The sequence below is a fragment of the Oncorhynchus nerka genome, linkage group LG11, assembly GCF_034236695.1.
Source record: "Oncorhynchus nerka isolate Pitt River linkage group LG11, Oner_Uvic_2.0, whole genome shotgun sequence".
NCBI classification, from domain to species: domain Eukaryota; kingdom Metazoa; phylum Chordata; class Actinopteri; order Salmoniformes; family Salmonidae; genus Oncorhynchus; species Oncorhynchus nerka.
Genome location: NC_088406.1, coordinates 49,983,770 through 50,006,839, shown reverse-complemented (window position 1 = coordinate 50,006,839; position 23,070 = coordinate 49,983,770). Strand labels below are relative to the sequence as shown.

The window sequence follows — 23,070 nt, the reverse complement described above, 5'->3', positions numbered from 1 at the left end:
ATCAACCAGTGTGTGCCAAGTGGGGTGAGAGTAAAGGAGAAGTGGATTTTAAAACTTCATCCCCCAATAGAGAAGAGCTGGTGGTCTAAAAGCCCAAAAAATGTAATGTCATAATGTCATCAGGAAATGGAGGATAGGGGTACAAATCAAATCAAATTTTATTGGTCACATACACATGGTTAGCATGTTAATGCGAGTGTTGCGAAATGCTTGTGCTTCTTGTCCGACTCTGCAGTAATATCTCACAAGTAATCTAACAAATCCACAATGACCACCTTATACACACAATGTAAGGGAATGGAATGAGAATATGTACATGTAAATATATGGATGCGCGATGGCCGTGCAGCATAGGCAAGATGCAATAGATGGCATGGAATACAGTATATACATATGAGATGAGTAATGTAGGTTATGTAAACATTATTAAAGTGACTAGAGATATCATTATTACATCCATTTATTAAAGTGGCCAGTGATTTGAGTCTGTATGTTGGCAGCAGCCTCTCAATGTTAGTGATGGCTGTTTAACAGTCTGATGGCCTTGAGATAGAAGCTGTTTTTTAGTCTCTCGGTCCCAGCTTTGATGCAACTGTACTGACCTCACCTTCTGGATGATAGCAGGGTGAACAGGCAGTGGCTCAGGTGGTTGTTGTCCTTGATGATCTTTTTGGCCATCCTGTGACATCGGGTGCTGTCGGTGTCCTGGAGAGCAGGTAGTTTGCCACACTACCCTCTGGAGAGCCTTGCGGTTGAGGGTGGTGCAGTTGCCGTACCAGGTGGTGACACAGCCTGACAGCATGCTCTTGATTGTGCATCTGTAGTTGTTTGTTTAGTTGACAAGCCACATTTCTTCAGCCTCCTGAGGTTGAAGAGGCACTGTTGCACCTTCTTCACGACACTGTCTGTGTGGGTGGGTGGACCATGTGCAGTGTGATGGCGATTGCATCGTCTGTGGACCTATTGGGGCAGTAAGCAAATTGGAGTGGGTCTAGGCTATCAGGTAGGGTGGAGGTGATATGATCCTTGACTTGCCTCTCAAAGCACTTGATGATGATAGAAGTGAGAGCTACGGGGCGATAGTAATTTAGTTCAGTTGCCTTAGATTTCTTGGGAACAGGAACATTGGTGGCCATCTTGAAGCATGTGGGGTCAGCAAACTGGGATAGGGATTGTTGTCCTTGATGATCTTTTTGGCCATCCTGCGTCATCGGGTGCTGTCGGTGTCCTGGAGGGCAGGTAGTTTGCCCCTGGTGATGCGTTGTGCAGACCACACTACCCTATGGAGAGCCTTGCGGTTGAGGGCGGTGCAGTTGCCGTACCAGGTGGTGACACAGCCTGACAGTATGCTCTTGATTGTGCATCTGTAGAAGTTTGTTAGGGTTTTAGTTGACAAGCCAAATTTCTTCAGCCTCCTGAGGTTGAAGAGGCACTGTTGCACCTTCTTCACCACGCTGTCTGTGTGGGTGGGTGGACCATTTCAGTTTGTGCGTCATGTGTATGCCGAGGAAATTACACTTTCCACCTTCTCCACTACTGTCCCATCGATGTGGATAGGAAGGTGCTCTCTCTGCTGTTTCCTGAAGTCCACGATCATCTCCTTTGTTTTGTTGACGTTGAGTAAGAGGTTATTTTCCTGACACCACACTCCGAGGGCCCTCACCTCCTCCCTGTAGGCTGTCTCGTCGTTGTTGGTAATCGAGCCTACTACGGTGTCATCTGCAAACTTCATGATTGAGTTGGAGGCGTACATGGCCACGCAGACATGAGTGAACAGGGTGTACAGGAGAGGTCTGAGAACGCATCATTGTGGGGCCTCAGTGTTGAGGATCAGCTGGTTGGAGATGTTGTTTCCTACCTTCATCACCTGGGGGTGGCCCTTCAGAAAGTCCAGGACCCAGTTGCACAGGGTGGGGTCGAGACACAGGGTCTCAAGCTTAATGATGAGCTTGGAGGGTACTTTGGTGTTGAATGCTGAGCTATAGTCAATGAACAGTATTCTACATAGGTATTCCTCTTGTCTAGATGGGATGGGGCAGTGTGATGGCGATTGCATCGTCTGTGGACCTATTGGGGCAGTAAGCAAATTGGAGTGGGTCTAGGCTATCAGGTAGGGTGGAGGTGATATGATCCTTGACTTGCCTCTCAAAGCACTTGATGATGATAGAAGTGAGAGCTACTGGGCGATTGTAATTTAGTTCAGTTGCCTTAGATTTCTTGGGAACAGGAACATTGGTGGCCATCTTGAAGCATGTGTGGTCAGCAGACTGGGATAGGGATTGAATATGTCGGTAAAGCCAGCCGTCTGGGCCGGCAGCCTTGTGAGGGTTAACACGTTTAAATGTTATAGTCTCTTTGGCTGTGGTGAAGGAGAGCCCAGAGTCTTTGTTATAGGGCCATGTCGGTGGCACACTATTTTCCTCAAAGTGCGCAAAGAAGTTGTTTAATTTGTCTGGGAGCGAAACGTCGATGACCGCGACGGGGCTGGTTTTCTTTTTCTAATCCGTGATAGTCTGTAGACCCTGCCACATACGTCTGATGTTTGAGCAATTTAATTGTGACTCTACTTTGTCACTATACTGACGCTTTGCTTGTTTGATTGCCTTGAAGAGGGGATAGCTACACTGTTTGTATTCGGTCATGTTTCCAGTCGCCTTGCCATGATTAAATGCGGTGGTTCGTGCTTTCAGTTTTACGCAAGTGCTGCCATCAATCCACGGTTTCTAGTTAGGGAAGGTTTTAATAGTCACAGTGGGTACAACATCTCCAATGCACTTCCTAATAAACTCACTCACGAGTCAGCGTATACGTCGATGTTATTGTCTGAGGCTACCCGAAACACATCCCAGTCCACATGATCGAAGCAATCGATCGTGGATCGATCATGGAATCCGATTAGTCAGTCCAGCGTTGGAAAGACCTAAACACGGGCGCGACCTGTTTTAGTTTTCTGCCTATAGAAGGGGAGCGACAAGATGGACACATGGTCAGATTTGCCGAAGCGAGTGTGGGGGAGGGCCTTGTATGCACCGCGGACGTTAGCGTAGCAGTGGTCCAATGTTTTGCTCGAGCGGGTGCAACAATCAATGTGCCGGTCAAATTTGGGTAAGCTCGTTCTCAAATGAGCGCTCTGAAAGGTAGAGATGGAATGGAGGGACGAGAGAGAGGAGAGAGAGTTGGAGTCTCTGTTTGCCTTCTGCTTTCATAGCTAAATAGGTTCCTTTACCAACACATTTCCATGGCAATGCTTCCCACATTTCAGTGAGTGAGTCAGTGCATGTGTGTGTTTGTATGTGCTTCCACATTATTGTGCCTTCCTATTACTTCCATTTTCAATGTCCTTCTGTGCTGTGAGTCTGCTGAAGAGAATGTATGAGCACTCAACTGTCAACCCATCTGGAACAATTTGTGCTCATACATGAGAGAGGGTTGTACACAAAGGAGAGAAAATGAGAGAGAGTGTGTGTGTGTGTGTGTGTATGTGTGTGAGAGAGAGAGAGAGAGAGAGAGAGAGAGAGAGAGAGAGAGAGAGAGAGAGAGAGAGAGTAAGAGCCTGCTTGTGCGGGTGAGTATTTAAAATGATGTGTGCGTGCGTGTGTGTTTGAGAGAGAGACAGATGTGTCTGTGTTGGGGCGGGGTGGGGGGTGAGGGGTGTACTCCAGAGAGTATGTATCAAGGCTAGGATCTCTTTCAACTGAAATGTATATGAGATTCAAATTACACCCCCCCCCCACACACACCTCCCTCCACTGTCTTCCCTTCCCTTCTCACCACTTTGTCTTATGGGAGTCTTAGTCAGCTAAGCTTCAGTCGAATAAATATATGTTTTCTCTTCCTTCCCTATTTTACATATTCCTTTTCCAGAGGACAGAACGGTTCAGGTGTGTATGAATTGAGTGGTGGTGTAAACTGGGTCTGGGTTCGGCGTAGACAAGGGGATGTATTACTGTATGAGGGTTGTCCTCTGAATACTAGAATGAAAAACATGACCTTCAGATGAACCCTGTAGACTTGTGGGGCCGTAGGTGGTCTACTGAACTGATGTCTAGGCAGACAATCCAGGCCGCTCCTCTCCACAGATATCAGCCAAACACGGGCTGTAATAAAAAGACATCAGCTACAAGGTTTGACTGTTCCTTTCCTGGTCAATGAATGCCATATCAATCGCATACAATAGTCAGGTGTGGTGAGTTTGATAGCTGGCCAGATAAAATACGTTTTGTTGAAAACAATGGGGAGGTTCTCTGCCTTTTCTACCTGTCAGACAGACAGGAGTGATGACAAGGGTTGAGGAGAAGAACCGGAGACGGAGTCTTGAACCCCCGAGGTACGCTAATGCAGGGCGAGGGCTAAATCACAAGCGCAGAAATTGGAAACGAGCTGAGAAGGAAATGAAAAGGGACAGACGTTTGAATAATTCTCCCCAGGTCACGACGGAGAACGAGAAGTATGTTTTCATCACTCTTACAAACGTCAGTAGGAGACAGGAGAGGCCATTGCATGGGCTCTGTTGAACTCTGGGGGTGTAGAATACACACGGACAGTATATAGAGAGACCTTGGTGCTAACGCACTCGGAGGAAGAGGAAGTGCGAGTGACGGGAAAAGAGGAAAGTCAGGGGAGATAGAAAGGAAAATGAAAGTGTGGCAGCAGCTAAAAATATATATATATTTTTAAAAGACAGTGGAATACTGATCCGGAACAGGAAGGGGTTTTGGTTGGACCTGATAAGCTCTTGAGAGGGGGAATATCAAGCAAGCAAATAAAGAGCCTCGGGAGAGAGAACGAGAGAACGAGAGAGAGAGAGAGAGAGAGAGAGAGAGAGAACAAAATGATGTAGTCACATTCTCGTCTCCATTTTTAATGCAGTCTGCAAACAAAGCTGCTGTCAAACGTGCTCTTCCGTAGTACAGACCTCACACTCTCTCCTGTGTTATTGATCTTGTGTGTGTGTGTGCTGGGCTTTTGTGGAGATGTCCAGATTAAAGGCTTGTGGGACTCCTCAGACACTCTATATATTCCAGCGAGGCCATTGATTAGCTATTAATGATGCATGGAGAATCCATCCCTCTCAACAGTGGTCAATCAGAACACACATACACACACGCACACACACGCACCTCTGTCTCCTCCCTCCGGCCTCTATTTTACGCTCTCTCGTTCTTTCTCTCCCTCTGTCTCTTTCTGTCCTGTCATTGTCCATTGTCTGCTGGGTGTCAAGGCTCTTTCGGCTGTCTCCATTCGCTCTTTGATTAGCTGTGATCTATCAGCCTGATAAAGGGATGGAGGGAGGGGATCTGCTGGCTGATGGATAGGACTATGGGCAGCTGGATAGGCCATGTGTGCCCTGGCCCAAAAAGAGAGGAGGAGGCAAGAGAGAGAAGAGGAGAGAGAGAGAGAGAGAGAGAGAGAGAGAGAGAGAGAGAGAGAGAGAGAGAGATTTACAGCAAGCGGGGACAATGCCACCTCTTAATTTCTCATTCTGACATTCGCTTTCCTTCTCGCTCCCCATCTATTTGCTCCAGCTCTCACCGCTCCTTTCTACTCTCTCTATATCCTCTCCTCTATTCTCCCCCAGCGTCCTCCCTCTCTCTGGTGTACACATTCTCAGGCCATGGCTCATTAGCCTGGGACTGCCATGTTGCCATATGTCCCTCACAGCGCCCATCCCCCTCTACCAACACCGCTACTCAGAAACAAGGACAGGAGGAAGCGATGATTTACCCTCCTCACACCAACGTGGAAACGGCCATCGACTGCACTGTGGCCCTCACTAGAAGAGATCTATGGAAAGGACATGCTAAAGGGTGCTTGTGGTTTTGTTTGAGTGAATGTCTGGTTTGGTCATATTCTGCACAGTTCAATTGTTTAAAATCGAGTTCCTGGGGTGGACTCCATTTGTGATTACTATATGATGGATACACAAAGACTACTTTGCTCCAGGCCACTATGACACACCCTGCCAGTCTTTCTGATTGCCGTTGAAGTCGAACAGCATTAGTCCCTATGGCAGTGTCATTTCAACAACTAGCAGAACACATCCATTGGATACCTCATTATCTACGACATCTCCACTTACTCACACGTTCCCCATCATCACCAACACACACCCCGGAGTTGGTAACAGCCCCCGGGAATGATGTCCATCCTCATCGTCATGCCAACGTGGCGTATCATCAGCACCACGGATCTCATTATCAGAGGCAGAATCATGGTTTCATTTGTTAATTAGCTCTTTGGGCTGGGTTAACATGGCTATGCTACAATGTCGCGGAACAGTCATACTGTTGGAGAACGAAACCCAATTAGACAGGCTTTCGTAGAGGGAGGGAGTGATCGGGCTCTGATTGGGTACGAGAACTGGAAATGTCCCCAAAATATGCAGGGATGTATTCACGAACATGCATGCACACAGTGCACCCTTTGCACACAAAGACAAAGGTGTCTGACACACACACACACACACACACACACACACACACACACACACACACACACACACACACACACACACACACACACACACACACACACACACACAGTGGCTGTGGAGGTTAATGCATAACTAACTAGGAGAGAGGAATAGGAGCCATCTTCTCTGAGTAAGGCCAAATGAATCCGTCGGAGCACTATGCAAATGTTCCCCCAGCTAACGAGGCTGCCTGCATGATTGGAGTGCCATTGAAATTCTCCTCGTGCACAGCCCTCTCTCTCTCTCCTCCCTCCCTCCCTCCTTCAATCTTCCCTCCATCTCTTCATTTCAACCTCGCTGCAGCACATCTCTCTCTCTATCTGTCTCTATCTGCATCTCTCTATGTGCAATTGTCATTATTCATCCACCCATCCATCCATCCAGCCATCCACACATCCGTCTCAACATCAAAACGAGAAGCAATCATGACATTGTGATATACTGTAAATCTTAAATGGTATAATGTCATCGTTGAAGGCGCCACCAAAAAGAAAACACATCAAATTCGCAAAGCTTTAGTTGGGCGACAGCCAGGCTTTTCTGAACTGGTCCAAAACCAGGGAGAGAATAGCGAAGTCAAAAAGTCAAACTTGAATGTTTGTCTGAGGTGGATAAGAAGAGGGCGAGACTGCAAGGTGTGGGGGGAAGTCAAAAGGTACGTATGGAAACTAAACGAAGGAAATCAATTCCTGGCTCAAATAGTAGGCTGTCTCTAATAAGCGCCGGTTGTGTTCACTGATCTGGGCGATTGAATTGAAGTTGTACGGGTATACATACAGAATCAAAGCCTATCATCCTAGTAGGGTGCCGGGTTCTGTTCTGTCGGTGGACTGCGGTGAATGCCTCTGTGTCTTAGTCCCCCGTATCCTGCCAATGCCCCCCCCCCTCGTCCCCTGTCAAACAGAGCGCGCTCAGAGTCGCTCTGCACCTGCTCTCTCTGTAAAACACCCAAACACGAGTGCTGAATAAATAATCTAGCACAACATGTATCGCCGCCTTGTCGCCACACACACACACACACACACACACACACACACACACACACACGCTCCGCGCCTCATAAACACGCCTCAATAAGTAAACACCACCCATTTCCTTTCTACAACTCCCCCTTCCCTCCTACCAACCACTAGGCAGGTAAAAACTACTCCCCCAACACAAATACACCCCCGGCCCCCGCTCTGTAATGGTGAGACAGACGAGAAGCAGAGATGCATATTTAATGGGGAGACAGAGGCAGAGCGCCATGCCCTCCTCTAGCTCCCTGGGAGCCCGGCGACATCAGGATTTCAAAGTGTGCACCTCCCTCTAAGTCCATCTGTCGATCTTCCTCCCGAGACTTTTATCCCTCTCTTTGCCCATCTTCCTGTCTGCATAATTTAGGATCCCCTGCTCTCGGTCACTTAATCTCTCTCTTCTGTCTATCCCTCACTTTTTCTCTCATCTTTGGTGGAGTTATGTTATTGTCACCCCACTGTCCCCTTACCTTTCCCACTAAGTGCCCTGAAATGGACGCATGAAAGTGGGAGAGAAATAAAGAGTGGGGACAAGAGAGAAAGATTGGGAGTGGAAAAGTGAGAAAGAGAAGAGGAGGGAGAAAGAGAACAGAGGCCCTTGCAGAGTGGTCACAAAATGGAGACTGGGGCAAAAGCAGCAGCTGTGATGACGCTACACTCCACTGAGAGACGGAGAAGAGAGAGCACAGATAGATGATTAAACAAGCTCAGCCAGAATGCAAATACAGACATCATTATCTACCCCCCCCCCCCCTCATCTCAGGTACATAGATTGGGAACTGGTGCTTCTCTGTGCGCGTGTGTGTGTGTGTGTGTGTGTGTGTGTGTGTGTGTGTGTGTGTGTGTGTGTGTGTGTGTGTGTGTGTGTGTGTGTGTGTGTGTGTGAGACCACAAGTGTGGTCCCTTTGTAAGGACAAGTCTGGACATGACTGGGCTGTCTACCCCCCACAAAGGGCACATTATTATATCAACAGTCACAAAGCCTACACCTCATCAACTTCATAACGAGCGAGGGAGAAAGACCGTGTGTGTGCGTGCGTGGGTATGTCTGTGTGTGTGTGTTCTGTCTCTCTTATTCTTCTGGAATGCATTTGTGTCAGCTCAGCATATATTAATAGGTCTATATGTTTTCTCTGCCGATGTATCTTCTCCTTTTGTTTGCTGTTGAAAGAGTGTATGCATGTCTGTTTTTCTTACTAAGTGTGTGTGTGTGTGTGTGTGTGTGTGTGTGTGTGTGTGTGTGTGTGTGTGTGTGTGTGTGTGTGTGTGGCAGTGCAGAGTCGTGGTGATGCTATAATAAAAATCACGCAGCGATGCATCCTCACACCTTCCTCATTGCGAGCGACGTTTTGCACCCGTTGCCATGGTGACAAGATAAAACTCACACCGTTTTAAGCTCTGAGTGGAGGAGGAGGAGACGGATACTAACAAACTGACACACTAATGCTAACATAATGACACACACACACACACACAGATGGCATCCCTCTACACACACACACACACACACCAAAAGTAAAGTACATCCTCTTTCAATTTCTTAACTGACAACCAAACAAATGCAAATTCCCTAACTGACAGCCACACCAGTAGTCAAAGAGAAGAGGTAGAGAGAGGGGCGAAGAAACCAGTGTCACTGATCCACCAAACAAAGCCAATCTTTGTCCCTCTCTCTCCTCTCCCTCCTCTCCTCTCCCCTCCTCCCTTCCTGTCCCTGTCTCTCCAGCTCTCCCCACTGCAAACACATTTGGCTGTCAAATAGTGACACAACACACACGCAGGGTCACATCATAGTGAGCCCGGCTGTCACAAAACACACCCCTGCCTCTTCATCAAACAAAATCCAAACCCAGCTTTATCGACGTCTGGGATGACAAGCGCTGGCCATGTCATACCGTATGTCATGTCAATGAGACAATGCATACTGGTCTTATTGCTCAAATGAAATAGCAAACCGACAGACCGCTTCTTCATGAATTGACAAAGTTATACAGTATGCCATAGAAAGCTGATGGATAGATATGCTTTGTGTGTGTGTACGTGTGTGTGTGTGTGTGTGTGTGTGCGTGTGTGTGTGTGTGTGTGTGTGTGTGTTTGGTGGGTGTGGGGATAGGGTCAGCTACATACTATACACACTCAAATGAATTGCATATGCTATCTATGGACTTCTGTTTAATTGGCACTCCAAAGTATAGATAACTGGTATGACAGCGGTTATGAGAGTGTTTGTTTGTGTCTGTTGGGGTGGGAGGTGCTGTCATACACTGCCTGCTCTGTACCAGGGAGAATGTGTAGAGAAAGAGAAAGACAGAAGGAGAGAGAGAGAGAGAGAGAGAGAGAGAGAGAGAGAGAGAGAGAGAGAGAGAGAGAGAGAGAGAGATGGGCACAAAGACCAAAGCCCCCTGCTGTAGCCCAACTAAATCAAATTAGGTTCTGCTGAACATACTCTGCTCAAAAGTAATGTGGTGATATTTTTATTCATTCTGTCTTTGTAGGTAGCAGAACCATCTTAGAAAGTACTCATTATTATCCTTATGGGGTCATTTAAGATAAGTAACTGGAACAAACAACGCCTCCATTTTATTCAGCATTTGGCAACAAAACCACAGACTTGAATTCTATACAGTGTTAACAATATTGATATTGCAATCTTTCATGAGACACTGCGTCATACAGACACGCCTATCCACTGTCCTACAGGCGATAGAGAATTAGTTGTGTCCTCCCTGAAGAATGGCAGGAACTCACGAGGTATGTTGGTATACACCGATGACAGTTAATAATTCCATCCCAAAACACTTTCTCTATCGGCAATCTTCATACCGCCAACAGAATCCACTCGTTTCAAGGAGGATTGTATTACAAACTTACGAAAGGAAGCCTCCCACTTCCAGTCAAAGGGTTCGGTTCTGATATGTGGGGAATTAAAATGCCAGAACGGGGCAATAAATTGATATGCTCACATATTTGGAAACACCACCTTAAATAGACCTCTACAACAAACAGATACAACACTCTGGTGTATGTAAAAATAACATAGAAATAATCAACAAGAGTGGGAGTCAAAACTGTTCGCTGCTCTGGCCCCCCAATGGTGGAACAAACTCCCTCACGACGCCAGGACAGCGGAGTCAATCACCACCTTCCGGAGACACCTGAAACCCCACCTCTTTCAGGAATACCTAGGATAGGATAAAGTAATCCTTCTCACCCCCCACCCCCTTAAAAGATTTAGATGCACTATTGTAAAGTGGCTGTTCCACTGGATGTCTTAAGGTGAACGCACCAATTTGTAAGTCGCTCTGGATAAGAGCGTCTGCTAAATGACTTAAATGTAAATGTAAATGTAGTGGGAAACAAGTGGCGCATCTCTGTAAAAGCTTTCGTCTCTATATAGTGAATGGCAGGACTAGGGGCGATTCTCTAGGGAGATTGACACTCTGCTCAGCCTTAGGATGTAGTGCAAGAGGACTACGCCATCGCAGACATATCCCCGAAATCAATCAATGCCTTTCTAGTCAAGCAACAACTCACTTCATCTGACCACTCCCAAACGGTGCCATACCTACAAGAGTCTGACAAACCATCAGTACACCCCCTACCCGTAGAAAAAAAAACTATATTCACTAAAACCAAACATTAAATGGACTGAAAACTATCTGGAGGAATTCAAAGTGAACATGGATAGTACTGAAAGTGTTGCCATGTTAAACAGTTTCCATGCCACTTCTTTACAACCTAACCCAGGGGGAAGGGGGAAATCTAGAAACCAAATACATCAGCAATGTATCTGAAATATTGGACTCAATTTAGGACAAACAATAAAAGAATAAACAAAGACAAAACCTAAAAAGAAGTGTTTGACAAAGAATGTATTCTCCCCAGAAAAGTTTTACGAATGCTCTGCAAACAAACAAAAAACAGCCAACTCCTAAGGAGTTGAGCCGATACCACTCATATACAATGAGAGCATACAAACAACCCTGAGGAGTTGAGCCGAAACTACTCATATACAATGAGAGCATACAAACAACCCTGAGGAGTTGAGCCGAAACTACTCATATACAATGAGAGCATACAAACTACTCCTGAGGAGTTGAGCCGAAACTACTCATATACAATGAGAGCATACAAACAACCCTGAGGAGTTGAGCCGAAACTACTCATATACAATGAGAGCATACAAACTACTCCTGAGGAGTTGAGCCGAAACTACTCATATACAATGAGAGCATACAAACAACCCCTGAGGAGTTGAGCCGATACCACTCATATACAATGAGAGCATACAAACAACCCTGAGGAGTTGAGCCGAAACCACTCATATACAATGAGAGCATACAAACGACTCCTGAGGAGTTGAGCCGAAACTACTCATATACAATGAGAGCATACAAATGACTCCTGAGGAGTTGAGCCGAAACTACTCATATACAATGAGAGCATACAAACAACCCTTAGGAGTTGAGCCGAAACCACTCATATACAATGAGAGCATACAAACGACTCCTGAGGAGTTGAGCTGAAACTACTCATATACAATGAGAGCATGCAAACGACTCCTGAGGAGTTGAGCCGAAACCACTCATATACAATGAGAGCATACAAACGACTCCTGAGGAGTTGAGCCGAAACCACTCATATACAATGAGAGCATACAAACGACTCCTGAGGAGTTGAGCCGAAACCACTCATATACAATGAGAGCATACAAACGACTCCTGAGGAGTTGAGCCGAAACTACTCATATACAATGAGAGCATACAAACGACTCCTGAGGAGTTGAGCCGAAACTATTCATATACAATGAAAGCATACAAACGACTCCTGAGGAGTTGAGCCGAAACTACTCATATACAATGAAAGTATACAAACGACTCCTGAGGAGTTGAGCCGAAACTACTCATATACAATGAAAGTATACAAACGACTCCTGAGGAGTTGAGCCGAAACTACTCATATACAATGAAATTATACAAACGACTCCTGAGGAGTTGAGCCGAAACTACTCATATACAATGAAAGTATTACAAACGACTCCTGAGGAGTTGAGCCGAAACCACTCATATACAATGAGAGCATACAAACGACTCCTGAGGAGTTGAGCCGAAACTACTCATATACAATGAGAGCAGACAAACAACCCCTGAGGAGTTGAGCCGATACTACTCATATACAATGAGAGCAGACGAACAACCCTTGAGGAGTTGAGCCGAAACTACTCATATACAATGAGAGCATACAAACGACTCCTGAGGAGTTGAGCCGAAACTACTCATATACAATGAGAGCATACAAACGACTCCTGAGGAGTTGAGCCGAAACTACTCATTTACAATGAGAGCATACAAACGACTCCTGAGGAGTTGAGCCGAAACTACTCATATACAATGAAAGTATACAAACGACTCCTGAGGAGTTGAGCCGAAACTACTCATATACAATGAAAGTATACAAACAACTCCTGAGGAGTTGAGCCGAAACCCCTCATATACAATGAGAGCATACAAACAACCCTGAGGAGTTGAGCCGAAACTACTCATATACAATGGGAGCATACAAACTACTCCTGAGGAGTTGAGCCGAAACTACTCATATACAATGAGAGCATACAAACAACTCCTGGGGAGTTGAGCCGAAACTACTCATATACAATGAGAGCATACAAACAACTCCTGAGGAGTTGAGCCGAAACCCCTCATATACAATGAGAGCATACAAACAACTCCTGAGGAGTTGAGCCGAAACTACTCATATACAATGAGAGCATACAAACGACTCCTGAGGAGTTGAGCCGAAACTACTCATATACAATGAGAGCATACAAACAACTCCTGCGCAAGAAAAAAAGAAAAGCATATGGAAATAAAACATGATCAAATTGCCTGAGACCATTGTAAAAATTTAATTCTGGGAATTATACAACGACAACAAAAAAAAACTCTTAACTTATTGCAAATTAAACACAGAAATATCTTATTTATAGGAGTATTCACACCCCTGAGTCAAAACTTTGTAGAAGCCGATCGGCGGCGATTACAGCTGTGCGTGTTTATAAGTTAGTCTTTTAAGATCATGGCACACCTGGATTGTACAATACTTGCCTATTATTCTTTTTTTTAATTCTTCAAGCTCTGTCAAGTTGGTATTGTTGATCATTGCTAGACAGCCATTTCCAAGTCTTGCCATAGATCTTCAAACTGGTTTCGGTCAAACCTGTAACTAGGCCACTCAGGAACATTAAATGTCGTCTTGGTAAGCAACTTCAGTTTAGATTTGGCCTCGTGTTTAAGGTTATTGTCCTGCTGAAAGACTCCCAGTGACTGTAGGAAAGCAGACTGAACCAGGATTTCCGCTATGATTTTGCCTGTGCTTATAGTTGTGTTCTGTTTCTTTTAATCCTAAAAAAAACACTGACAAGCATACCCATAACATGATGCAGCCACCACCATGCTTGAAAATATGAAGAGTGGTATTAATTGATGTGTTGTGTTGGACTTACCCCAAACATAACTCTTTGTATTCAGGACAAAAAGTGTATTTCTTTGCCACATTATTTTTGCAGTATTACTTAAGTGCCTAGTTGCAAACAGGATGTGTGTGTTAAAATATGTATATTCTGTACAAGCTTCCTTCTTTTCACTTTGTCATGTAGGTTAGTGTTGTGGAGTAACTACAATGTTGTTGATCCATTCTCAGTTCTCTCATATCACAGCCATTATCTTTGTAACTGTTTTCCCTGAGCGGTTTCCTTCCTTTCGGCAAGTGATTTGGAAGGATGCCTGTATGTTGTTGTAGTGGCTGGGTGTATTGATACACCATCCAAAGTGTAATTAATAACTTCACCATCCTCAAAGGGATATTCAGCGTCTTTTTTTTTTTTTTTTACACTTCTACCAATCAGTGTTCTTCTTTGCGAGGCAGTGAACTACCTTTTGTGGTTGAATCTTAGCTTGAAATTCATTACTCAATCATTTAAGTCATTTAGCAGACATTTAAGTCATTTAGCAGACGCTCTTATCCAGAGCGACTTACAAATTGGTGCATTCACCTTATGACATCCAGTGGAACAGTAGTGCATCTAAATCTTTTAAGGGGGAAAATGGGAAAAAGGCCCCATTGAGAAATTTCAGTTCAAATTTTGTAAAGTATTTCTGGTGTCCACCGAAATACTCAAAAGAGCGCCTGCAGGTCAGAACTGTGACTTTTCCCTCTACACATTCAAGTGCAGAAAAGAGCATTTAAATTCTGTTAGAAACATACAGACTGAGAGACTTGAGTCTAGGAATTGAAAGAAGAAGACACCTTAAATCTTGGCTTCTAAAGAGATCTGAGAATATGTAGGTATTGTGATTTACAGGAAGTACAAACTGAGATTCACTTCATATTTCCCAGTTTTTGAAAAATAGATAGCAAACTTTAGACAGATTCCTGATGTACATAAACTCCCCATTCTGCAACAGTCAACTAAGCTGTCAGCTAAATGTGTCACCATGTGCCACAACCACAGAGAAATGGGACAGACTTTGTGGTTCTGAGTGTTTTGTTTCATTTTGTTATGTTTTTGTTCTTTTTTGATTTGATAATTATTGGATTCTTTTTTTATAATTGAATTCATGTAAATACTTACAACACCTCATGTATACACTCTAAATACACATGAAATTATACATAAAAAAAACATGTCATACACTAATCCACACACTCCTACATGTACACACACACCCATACAATAGCATGTGCACAAATCAGAATGTGTATGTGTGTGTGCTTGCAACTGACACCTGCAAGCTCGTCTGCATTCCGTAGATGATCTCATTGTATCTCACTGTTCCTAATCAATGTTGATGCATGCACACACTGCATAGTCTCATTGTATCGATATACACTGAGTGCACAAAACATTAGGAACATTTCCATGACATAGACTGACCAAGTGAATTCAGGTGAACACTGCAACGCTACTGGGTTCTTCACGCACAACAGTTTCCCATGTGTGTCAAGAATGGTCCACCACCCAAAGTACTTCCAGCCAACTTGACAAAACTGTAAGAAGTATTGGAATCAACATGGGCCAGCATCCCTGTGGAACGCTTTCAACCACCTTGTAGAGCTTATCTGAATCTGAAGAGAGAGAGAGAGAGAGAGAGAGAGAGAGAGAGAGAGAGAGAGAGAGAGAGAGAACAAGACAGAGAGAGAGAGAGAGATAACCACCATATCCTATCAGCTTTATCCAATTACCTATAATAGTAGTCGAAGACTTCAGAATGGGGATATAGTCAGCTATGGAGGGCAGAGGTTCTATTGCCTTCCACTGCCATGTGACTCAGTCAGTTCAGCATTGATGATCTGCCCTCCCCCATGCTCAGTGGGGCAGAGAGTCACCTCGCCCTAATTCCGTGGGTGTGAAGTGAACTGGTGTTATAGTCTATAGCAGTACAACCATCTGCTAAACCAACACCAGCATGTCCCTGTATGTGCACAAAGCCATGGTATGGAGATTTGAATCATTAGAGGACATACAAGGCCTGACAGCTAATACATATGTTAATGAAATACACACACATAGGCAGGCAGGCAGACACACACACATCCATCCATCTCTCCATCCATCACTCACACAGACCGACTGGGTCTCACCACTCACACTGAGGGTATCCGTGACAAGGGAGAGGGGAATCCGACAGCAAGCTTTATCGATTCAGCCCCCCCCCCTCCCTCGGGCCCTGTTCACACACATACAAAATGCAGCTGCACTGGATCAATGAGTGCTCCAGTGTGAAGGACAGAGCCACACGCACACAAACGTAGACACACACACAACAACATTGAGAGAGGTGAAAGGGGAGTATCAGAAGGTGGTGAGAGCTGGAGCGAGGCGAGCGACCTGTGTGTCATCTGACCTGAGCAGTCTTCTCTGACACCCCTTCATTTACTACTGGACCGCAGAGCGACCTTTAGCACGATAGGCATCTACACACAGCTCACACACACACACACACACACACACACACACACACACACACACACACACACACACACACATATATCCACATTCTGTAACAGCATGTTAGCAGTTATAACACAGACGCAAATAGAAACCTAGATATTTTAATATTGCAGGAAAATTGACAGCACATCCCTACAAATGTAGGACAAAGATAGTGACATAGGCAGAATATAAAGACAATTTGTGTGTCATGGCTTGTTTTCTATGGTCTGAATGTGATCAATGGGTAAACAGGTCCACTCCATCAATCCAATGAGTTACAATGAGGCAATGTCATTGAATTGCAGCCTCTTCACACACACACACACACACACACACACACACACGCGCACACACGCACACGCACACACGCACACGCACACGCACACACGCACACACACACACACACACACACGTGGGTGCGCAGGCACACGCTCACACCCACAAGCTCACACCCACGCAAACACACACATTCGTCAGCTCTAATGTCTGATTTATCCCCCTCACACTGCTATTAAAAACGGCAATGAGTGACGAGCCACAGATCACCCCATGAGAGGCCATTTCATGAGACTCCATTTTGAATCATTTGACACTTTGGTCCAGGCAAAATGGGACACGGCACTAAAACCACAAAACAGATTAGTGCTGATAAACAGAACTCCAAGCGACCTCAACAGGGGTCTGAGGGTCTAACCAGCAATATCGGAAAAAAAACAGGGTGTGATATTCATTTAAATCAGGAGCCCAAAATCAACATTCAAAAACCATTATGCTCACACACAACAATCCAGTGGGTGGTACAGTCCAGAGTCTGTTCGCTGTGACTTTTTATGGAATGCGTTTTTATTTCCCTGTGTGAATGTGTCTGCAAGTGAATGTTCACCCCACAGTCAATGTACAGAAATAACAGTTGTTTAACACTTTCATCCTTTGGGCCAAAGTCTGACATGTTTGTCATGTTCATTCTCATGTAATCAACCAATCAATCAGCCAATCAATTAAGCAATCAGCCAATCAACTAAGCATATCAGCCAATCAACTAAGCAATCCCATTCACATGCATTGGTGATTGGTTGTGAAGTTTATTTTCAAAGTGCGAATGTGTTTGTTGATGGATGTCCATTGGAAATAACAGTTGTACTTTTTTGGGGCCCAAAAATATTGCCATCTTCATGCTCATATAACCAATCAACCAACCAGCCAACCAGACAGCCCACTTTCCCCATTTCCATTCATTCAGGTCTAAATCTGAGATGCTCCTACCTGGCACCATGGAGACGGTGTCTTTCTCCCAGGACACCACACTGACGTACTCCTGCACGGCCGAGGGGATGAGGCACTTGAACACGGCCACGTTGCCCCGCATGGACCGCTGGTCTGCCACCCGAACCGTATAGGGCTCCCTGAACACTGGAGACGAGAGACAGAGGAGAGGGGTGGTTAGAGTGGAACAGAGTTGGTTATTCTGCACCAATCTCTGTTAGTCAGCTGATCTAAAGCTAATGCATTAGTTTCGGAAAGCCAACACAAGCCTTCCTGTTAAAGTTAAGGTTGCTTATCATACAAGCCACATGCAAGACATGGCCTAGCTTGTGCCCCACATTATTACTCAATGTAAAACAAGGACCTCTTTTACTGATATACAAGAGCTGACAGTGTTCCTGGCCTATAATTCACCGAGAGACGCTAAGAGTAGCCCACATGTAAACTCGGTTAGTGGACTGTTAAACAACATCAAGTCAATGTCGTTTTCGCTTTAATCCTGCAATGGAGAAACTGATTGTAAAAAGAAGCGACACCCAGGTGCGTTGAGACGGAGCTGGTGCGAATGGCGATTACCCTTTTAAAGAAAGACCTAGGCAATTCTAAGAGACGGCGCGGAATGACTGGGTGCGGGCAGTCACGAAAAGGGGTGCCCTTTGCACCTGACGCACAGGAACCTGGACATTGCACAGATATATATATATATATATATATATATATATATATTTCTCATTTGTATATATATATACAAATGAGAAATGGCAACACTAAGGATACAGTGTGAAATTGGCCTACAGTTTACGGCAACATGACAAGACGATAGCAGAGCTGGTGTGAATGAAATGTAATTGTATATTCATTTCAAGCGTAATAACAGTGTAATCTCAAAAAATGTATTAGCTACTAACACAAGACAAAAGCATGGGCGTTTGGCATTTCCAACATGTCGATGCAAATGGGATTACAACATCGACAAAAATCAGCTAGAAAACAACGTGGCGAGGGGACTCCGTGGCACCGCAATCTAATCACAGCTAATTCTATGAGGCTTCTCTCATACCAATCAGGGAAGTAATTGTTTAACCACGTGAAGTCGACAATAAACACACACACACACACTCACACACGCGTACACACCTACTCACGCACACACACACACCTTGACTGCATGTGCTCTTTCTCTACAAGTTCTCTAGCGATACAATTAATGCCTAGCCTGGAGGTGAATTTCCTTGGTCATTAATAATGCTTAATGCCAGCCGCCAGTGTCACCCACTGAAACCAGAGCCAATGTCCTTGTCAGAATACTGAAGTCGTTAACCTTAACGTTGTGGTGTGGGCCTACCGCAAACATAATGTAACCACAAGACACGCTTCGAGCAACCGTAGCCAAGCCCTATAACTATTTGGCCTTTGCACTCAGTGGCCTAATATATTATGGAGACTAATTTTGGAACAAATCGAAAAAAAGACCAAACAATTCCAATCAGGTCTTCATTCCAATTCTTCATTTAAATGCTCCCTTTTATTATCACAGCCGACCATCTCTGGATCAATGGGCTGAATCGATTAAGTAGCCCCTTTCGCAGCCTAGCCAATACGTTCAATCATTTATTTACCCCTTGACAGACCCTGCGTCTCATCACGCAGAGCTAAATTGCCCCATGACCATTGAACCTCTATGAGACTGTTTGAGGCCACAACAACTGACAGCAAACATCACGGATTCTTTTCACTTACATACTCGATAAAGGCTTAAACCAGAAGTAGACTAACAATTGTGACAGCATTGTGATATTACACGTTCCAGTTTCGAGGCGAGAGGTGCAGAAAATGCCACGTTTGTTTCATTAAGCCCTTGCAAGTGCATGCAAATGGTAGCCCAGTGTTAATGCATAAATTGCACTCTCCTCGCATGCACACCATCATTAGGATGTTACTGATGCCTGACTATATCCACCCGGTTGCCTAGGAACGGGCTAAAACATGGCTCTGGCGCTCTCTCCGCGCACTGGGAGGAGAGGCCTGTATCACCGCTGCCTAAATAATTAACTACAGGGAAATCAAATACACTATTTAGTTATTTATGAAGCAGCATAAAGAGAGAAGAGAAATAACGAAACGTAGGGACAACTGAATGGATGTACTGTATTGTGCAGGTTAATGAATAAACGGGAGGAAACAACAGCTTGCTAGCAGGTTCCATCTGTGGCAAAAGATCTATAAGGCCAGAGATACAAAGGAGGGGCGGCCAGGCCGGGGAGCGTACCGGGCAGCAGTGGACCTGCTCTCCCAGTCCATTGTGCTCAGTCTTAACTCTGTGTGTTTGTGTTGGTAGAAAGGGGAGCTGAGGTGAGCTCACTGAACAGCTGATCCCAGTTCACACTCGATCCACCCTGTTTTGTGTAACTCTATTGCCGTGTGATGAAGGAGTAGGACGTAGCCATCGTAGCCATCGGCCTAGCATTGATTACACAACGTCCCCCTGAAATAGTCATGTGACCTTGGCAAAGGTCACAGAGACCATCAGAGTGGAATGGCAACAAAAAAAATATTTCTGAGACTGCATGTGTTTTTCTTGTTTTTACGGAGTATACCCTCTCTGGTCCAATGTTGAGAGACCGGAAATTGACGCTTACTCAGACTGTCAGGCAAAAATAAATAAAAAGTTATCCAATAGTCTCACACGCCATCAGTCGTCTGTGCAGTGTGCGTTTGCGTGTGTGTTGTGCATGCGTGTTGCGCGCATGCATGTGTGTGGGAGAGGACAGCAGGCATTTGACAGGTGTGAGGAGCGCTGAGCAGGCAGCCAGAGCCCAAATGAGATGCGCTCCATCATCACTTGATCTCAATGAGCACACAGGCAGGAAGTCCTCATTACCAGAGCTTGAATAAGAATAGGCTCCAAACTGCAGGCAGGCAGTGGGACCAGACAAGGTCTGCCTGCAAAGCACTCCAACATGATTGACTGTTCTACAGCAGCGGCTATGTCCCAGTTCTGTTGACTGACTTTGTTTTTCTCTTTTCTTTTCGGGTCTTTGTCTCTACTGTGAAATGGCTTGCATTATCTTGTCTCTCCCCCCTGATGGCCACTGAGAGGTGGAAGGATGAGCTAGGTCTCAAGTGTGATGCTCACACCGGTAATTCATTCAGACTGTGTTTCGAGAGGTCAGAAACTCTGTCTGGGTCCAATATTTACTTAGTAGAGCATCACATCCAATAGCTAGATTTCCATCCAATTCGTGACAGATTTCCATGTGAATATTCTAAAATGTGCATAAATAAAACATACACCAGAGATGTGTTTCGATCAAATTGACCTGTTGTGGATAAAAGTCTGTGCGTGGCGACATAGTGCACATAAAAATACGTTTTGCGGTTAAATTCCCATGTACCGAAAAATAAAATACAAGTTAAATGGTCCTTTAACAGTCAATCTAATTGACATAATAAAAAAATCCTCATCAAAATCCGACAGTTTAGCTAAACTCAAAAAAACAAACGTCCTCTCACTGTCAACTGCGTTTATTTGTGTAAATATTTGTATGAACATAACAAGATTCAACAACTGAACAAGTTCCACAGACGTGACTAACAGAAATGAAAAAATGTGTCCCTGAACAAAGGGGGGTCAAAATCAAAGGTAACCGTCGGTATCTGGTGTGGCCACCAGCTGCATTAAGTACTGCAGTGCATCTCCTCCTCATGGACAACACCGGATTTGCCAGTTCTGCTGTGAGATCTTACCACACTCTTCCACTAAGGCACCTGCACGTTCGTGGACATTTCTGGGGGGAACGGCCCTAACCGTCACACTCCCATCCAACAGGTCCTAGTGGTGCCGAGTGGGATTGAGATCCGGGATCTTCGCTGGCCATGGCAGAACACTGACATTCCTGTCTTGCAGGAAATCACGCACAGAACAAGCAGTATGGCTGGTGGCATTGTCATGCTGGAGGGTCATGTCAGGATGAGCCTGCAGGAAGGGTACCACATGAGGGAGGAGGATGTCTTCCTTGTAACACATAGCGCCCCAGACCATGACAGACCCTCCACCTCCAAATCGAACCCGCTCCAGAGTACAGGCCTCTGTGTAACGCTCATTCCTTCGATGATAAACGCGAATCCGACCATCACCCCTGGTGAGACAAAACCGCGACTCGTCAGTGAAGAGGACTTTTTGTCAGTCCTGTCTGGTCCAGCGACTGTGGGTTTGTACCCATAGGCGACATTGTTGCCGGTGATGTCTGGTGAGGACCTGCCTTACAACAGGCTTACAAGCCCTCAGTCCAGCCTCTCTCAGCCTATTGAGGACAGTCTGAGCACTGATGGAGGAATTGTGTGTTCCTGGTGTAACTCAGGCAGTTGTTGTTGCTATCCTGTACCTGTCCCGCAGATTTGATGTTCAGATGTACCGATCCTGTGCAGGTGTTGTTACGTGTGGTCTGCCACTGCGAGGACGATCAGCTGTCCGTCCTGTCTCCGTGTAGTGCTGTCTTAGGCGTTTCATAGTACGGACATTGCAATTTATTACCCTGGCCACATTTGCATCCTCATGCCTCCTTACAGCATGCCTAAGGCACGTTCACACAGATGAGCAGGGACCCTGGGTATCTTTCTTTTGGTGTTTTTCAGAGTCAGTAGAAAGGCCTCTTTAGTGTCCTAAGTTTTCATAACTGTGACCTTAATTGCCTACCGTCTGGCGCTCTGCATTTTCCCTGGCTTTTGGCCAAGTGAGACGCGACTGTCCTCCTATCCTAGAGAGGTTAACTACCATTCCACAGGTGCATGTTCATTAATTGTTCATGGTTCATTGAACAAGCATGGGAAACAATGTTGAAAAACTTCTTGGTGACAGGTGGGCAGTATTGAGTAGCTTGGATGAATACGGTGCCCAGAGTAAACTGCCTGCTACTCTGTCCCAGATGCTAATATATGCATATTATTAGAACTCATATGGCAGGCGAAAACCTGAGAAAATCCAAACAGGAAGTGGGAAATCTGAGGCTTGTCGTTTTTTAACTCAGCCCCTATTGTAGATACAGTGGGATATTGGTTATGTTGCACGTCCTAAGGCTTCCACTAGATGTCAACAGTCTTTAAAACGTTGTTTGAGGCTTCTACTGTGAGGTGGGACCGAATGAGAGAGGAATGAGTCAGGTGTCTGGCAGATTGCCACAGGCTCTGTGGTGCGGTCACGAGAGAGTTAGCTCTCATTCCATTGCTTTTCTACATTCATAGGAATTCTCCGGTTGGAACATTATTGAAGATTTATGATAGAAACATCCTAAAGATTGATTCTATACTTAGTTTGACAAGTTTCTACG

The 23,070-nt window shown here is 45.2% G+C and overlaps 1 protein-coding gene across 1 annotated transcript in view; it reads right to left on the bottom strand.

The window, feature by feature from the left end:
- Positions 1-1,207: 1,207 nt before the first annotated feature.
- Positions 1,208-23,070, bottom strand: part of LOC135573882 (cell adhesion molecule DSCAML1-like) — a 46,313-nt gene continuing 24,450 nt past the window's right edge. Inside the window, exons 3-4 of the mRNA XM_065024083.1 lie at positions 17,744-17,890; positions 1,208-1,458 (exon numbers count right to left, since the gene is read on the bottom strand). Of these exons, the coding sequence (XP_064880155.1) occupies positions 1,208-1,458; positions 17,744-17,890 (398 nt within the window). The remainder of the gene's footprint in view (positions 1,459-17,743; positions 17,891-23,070) is intronic.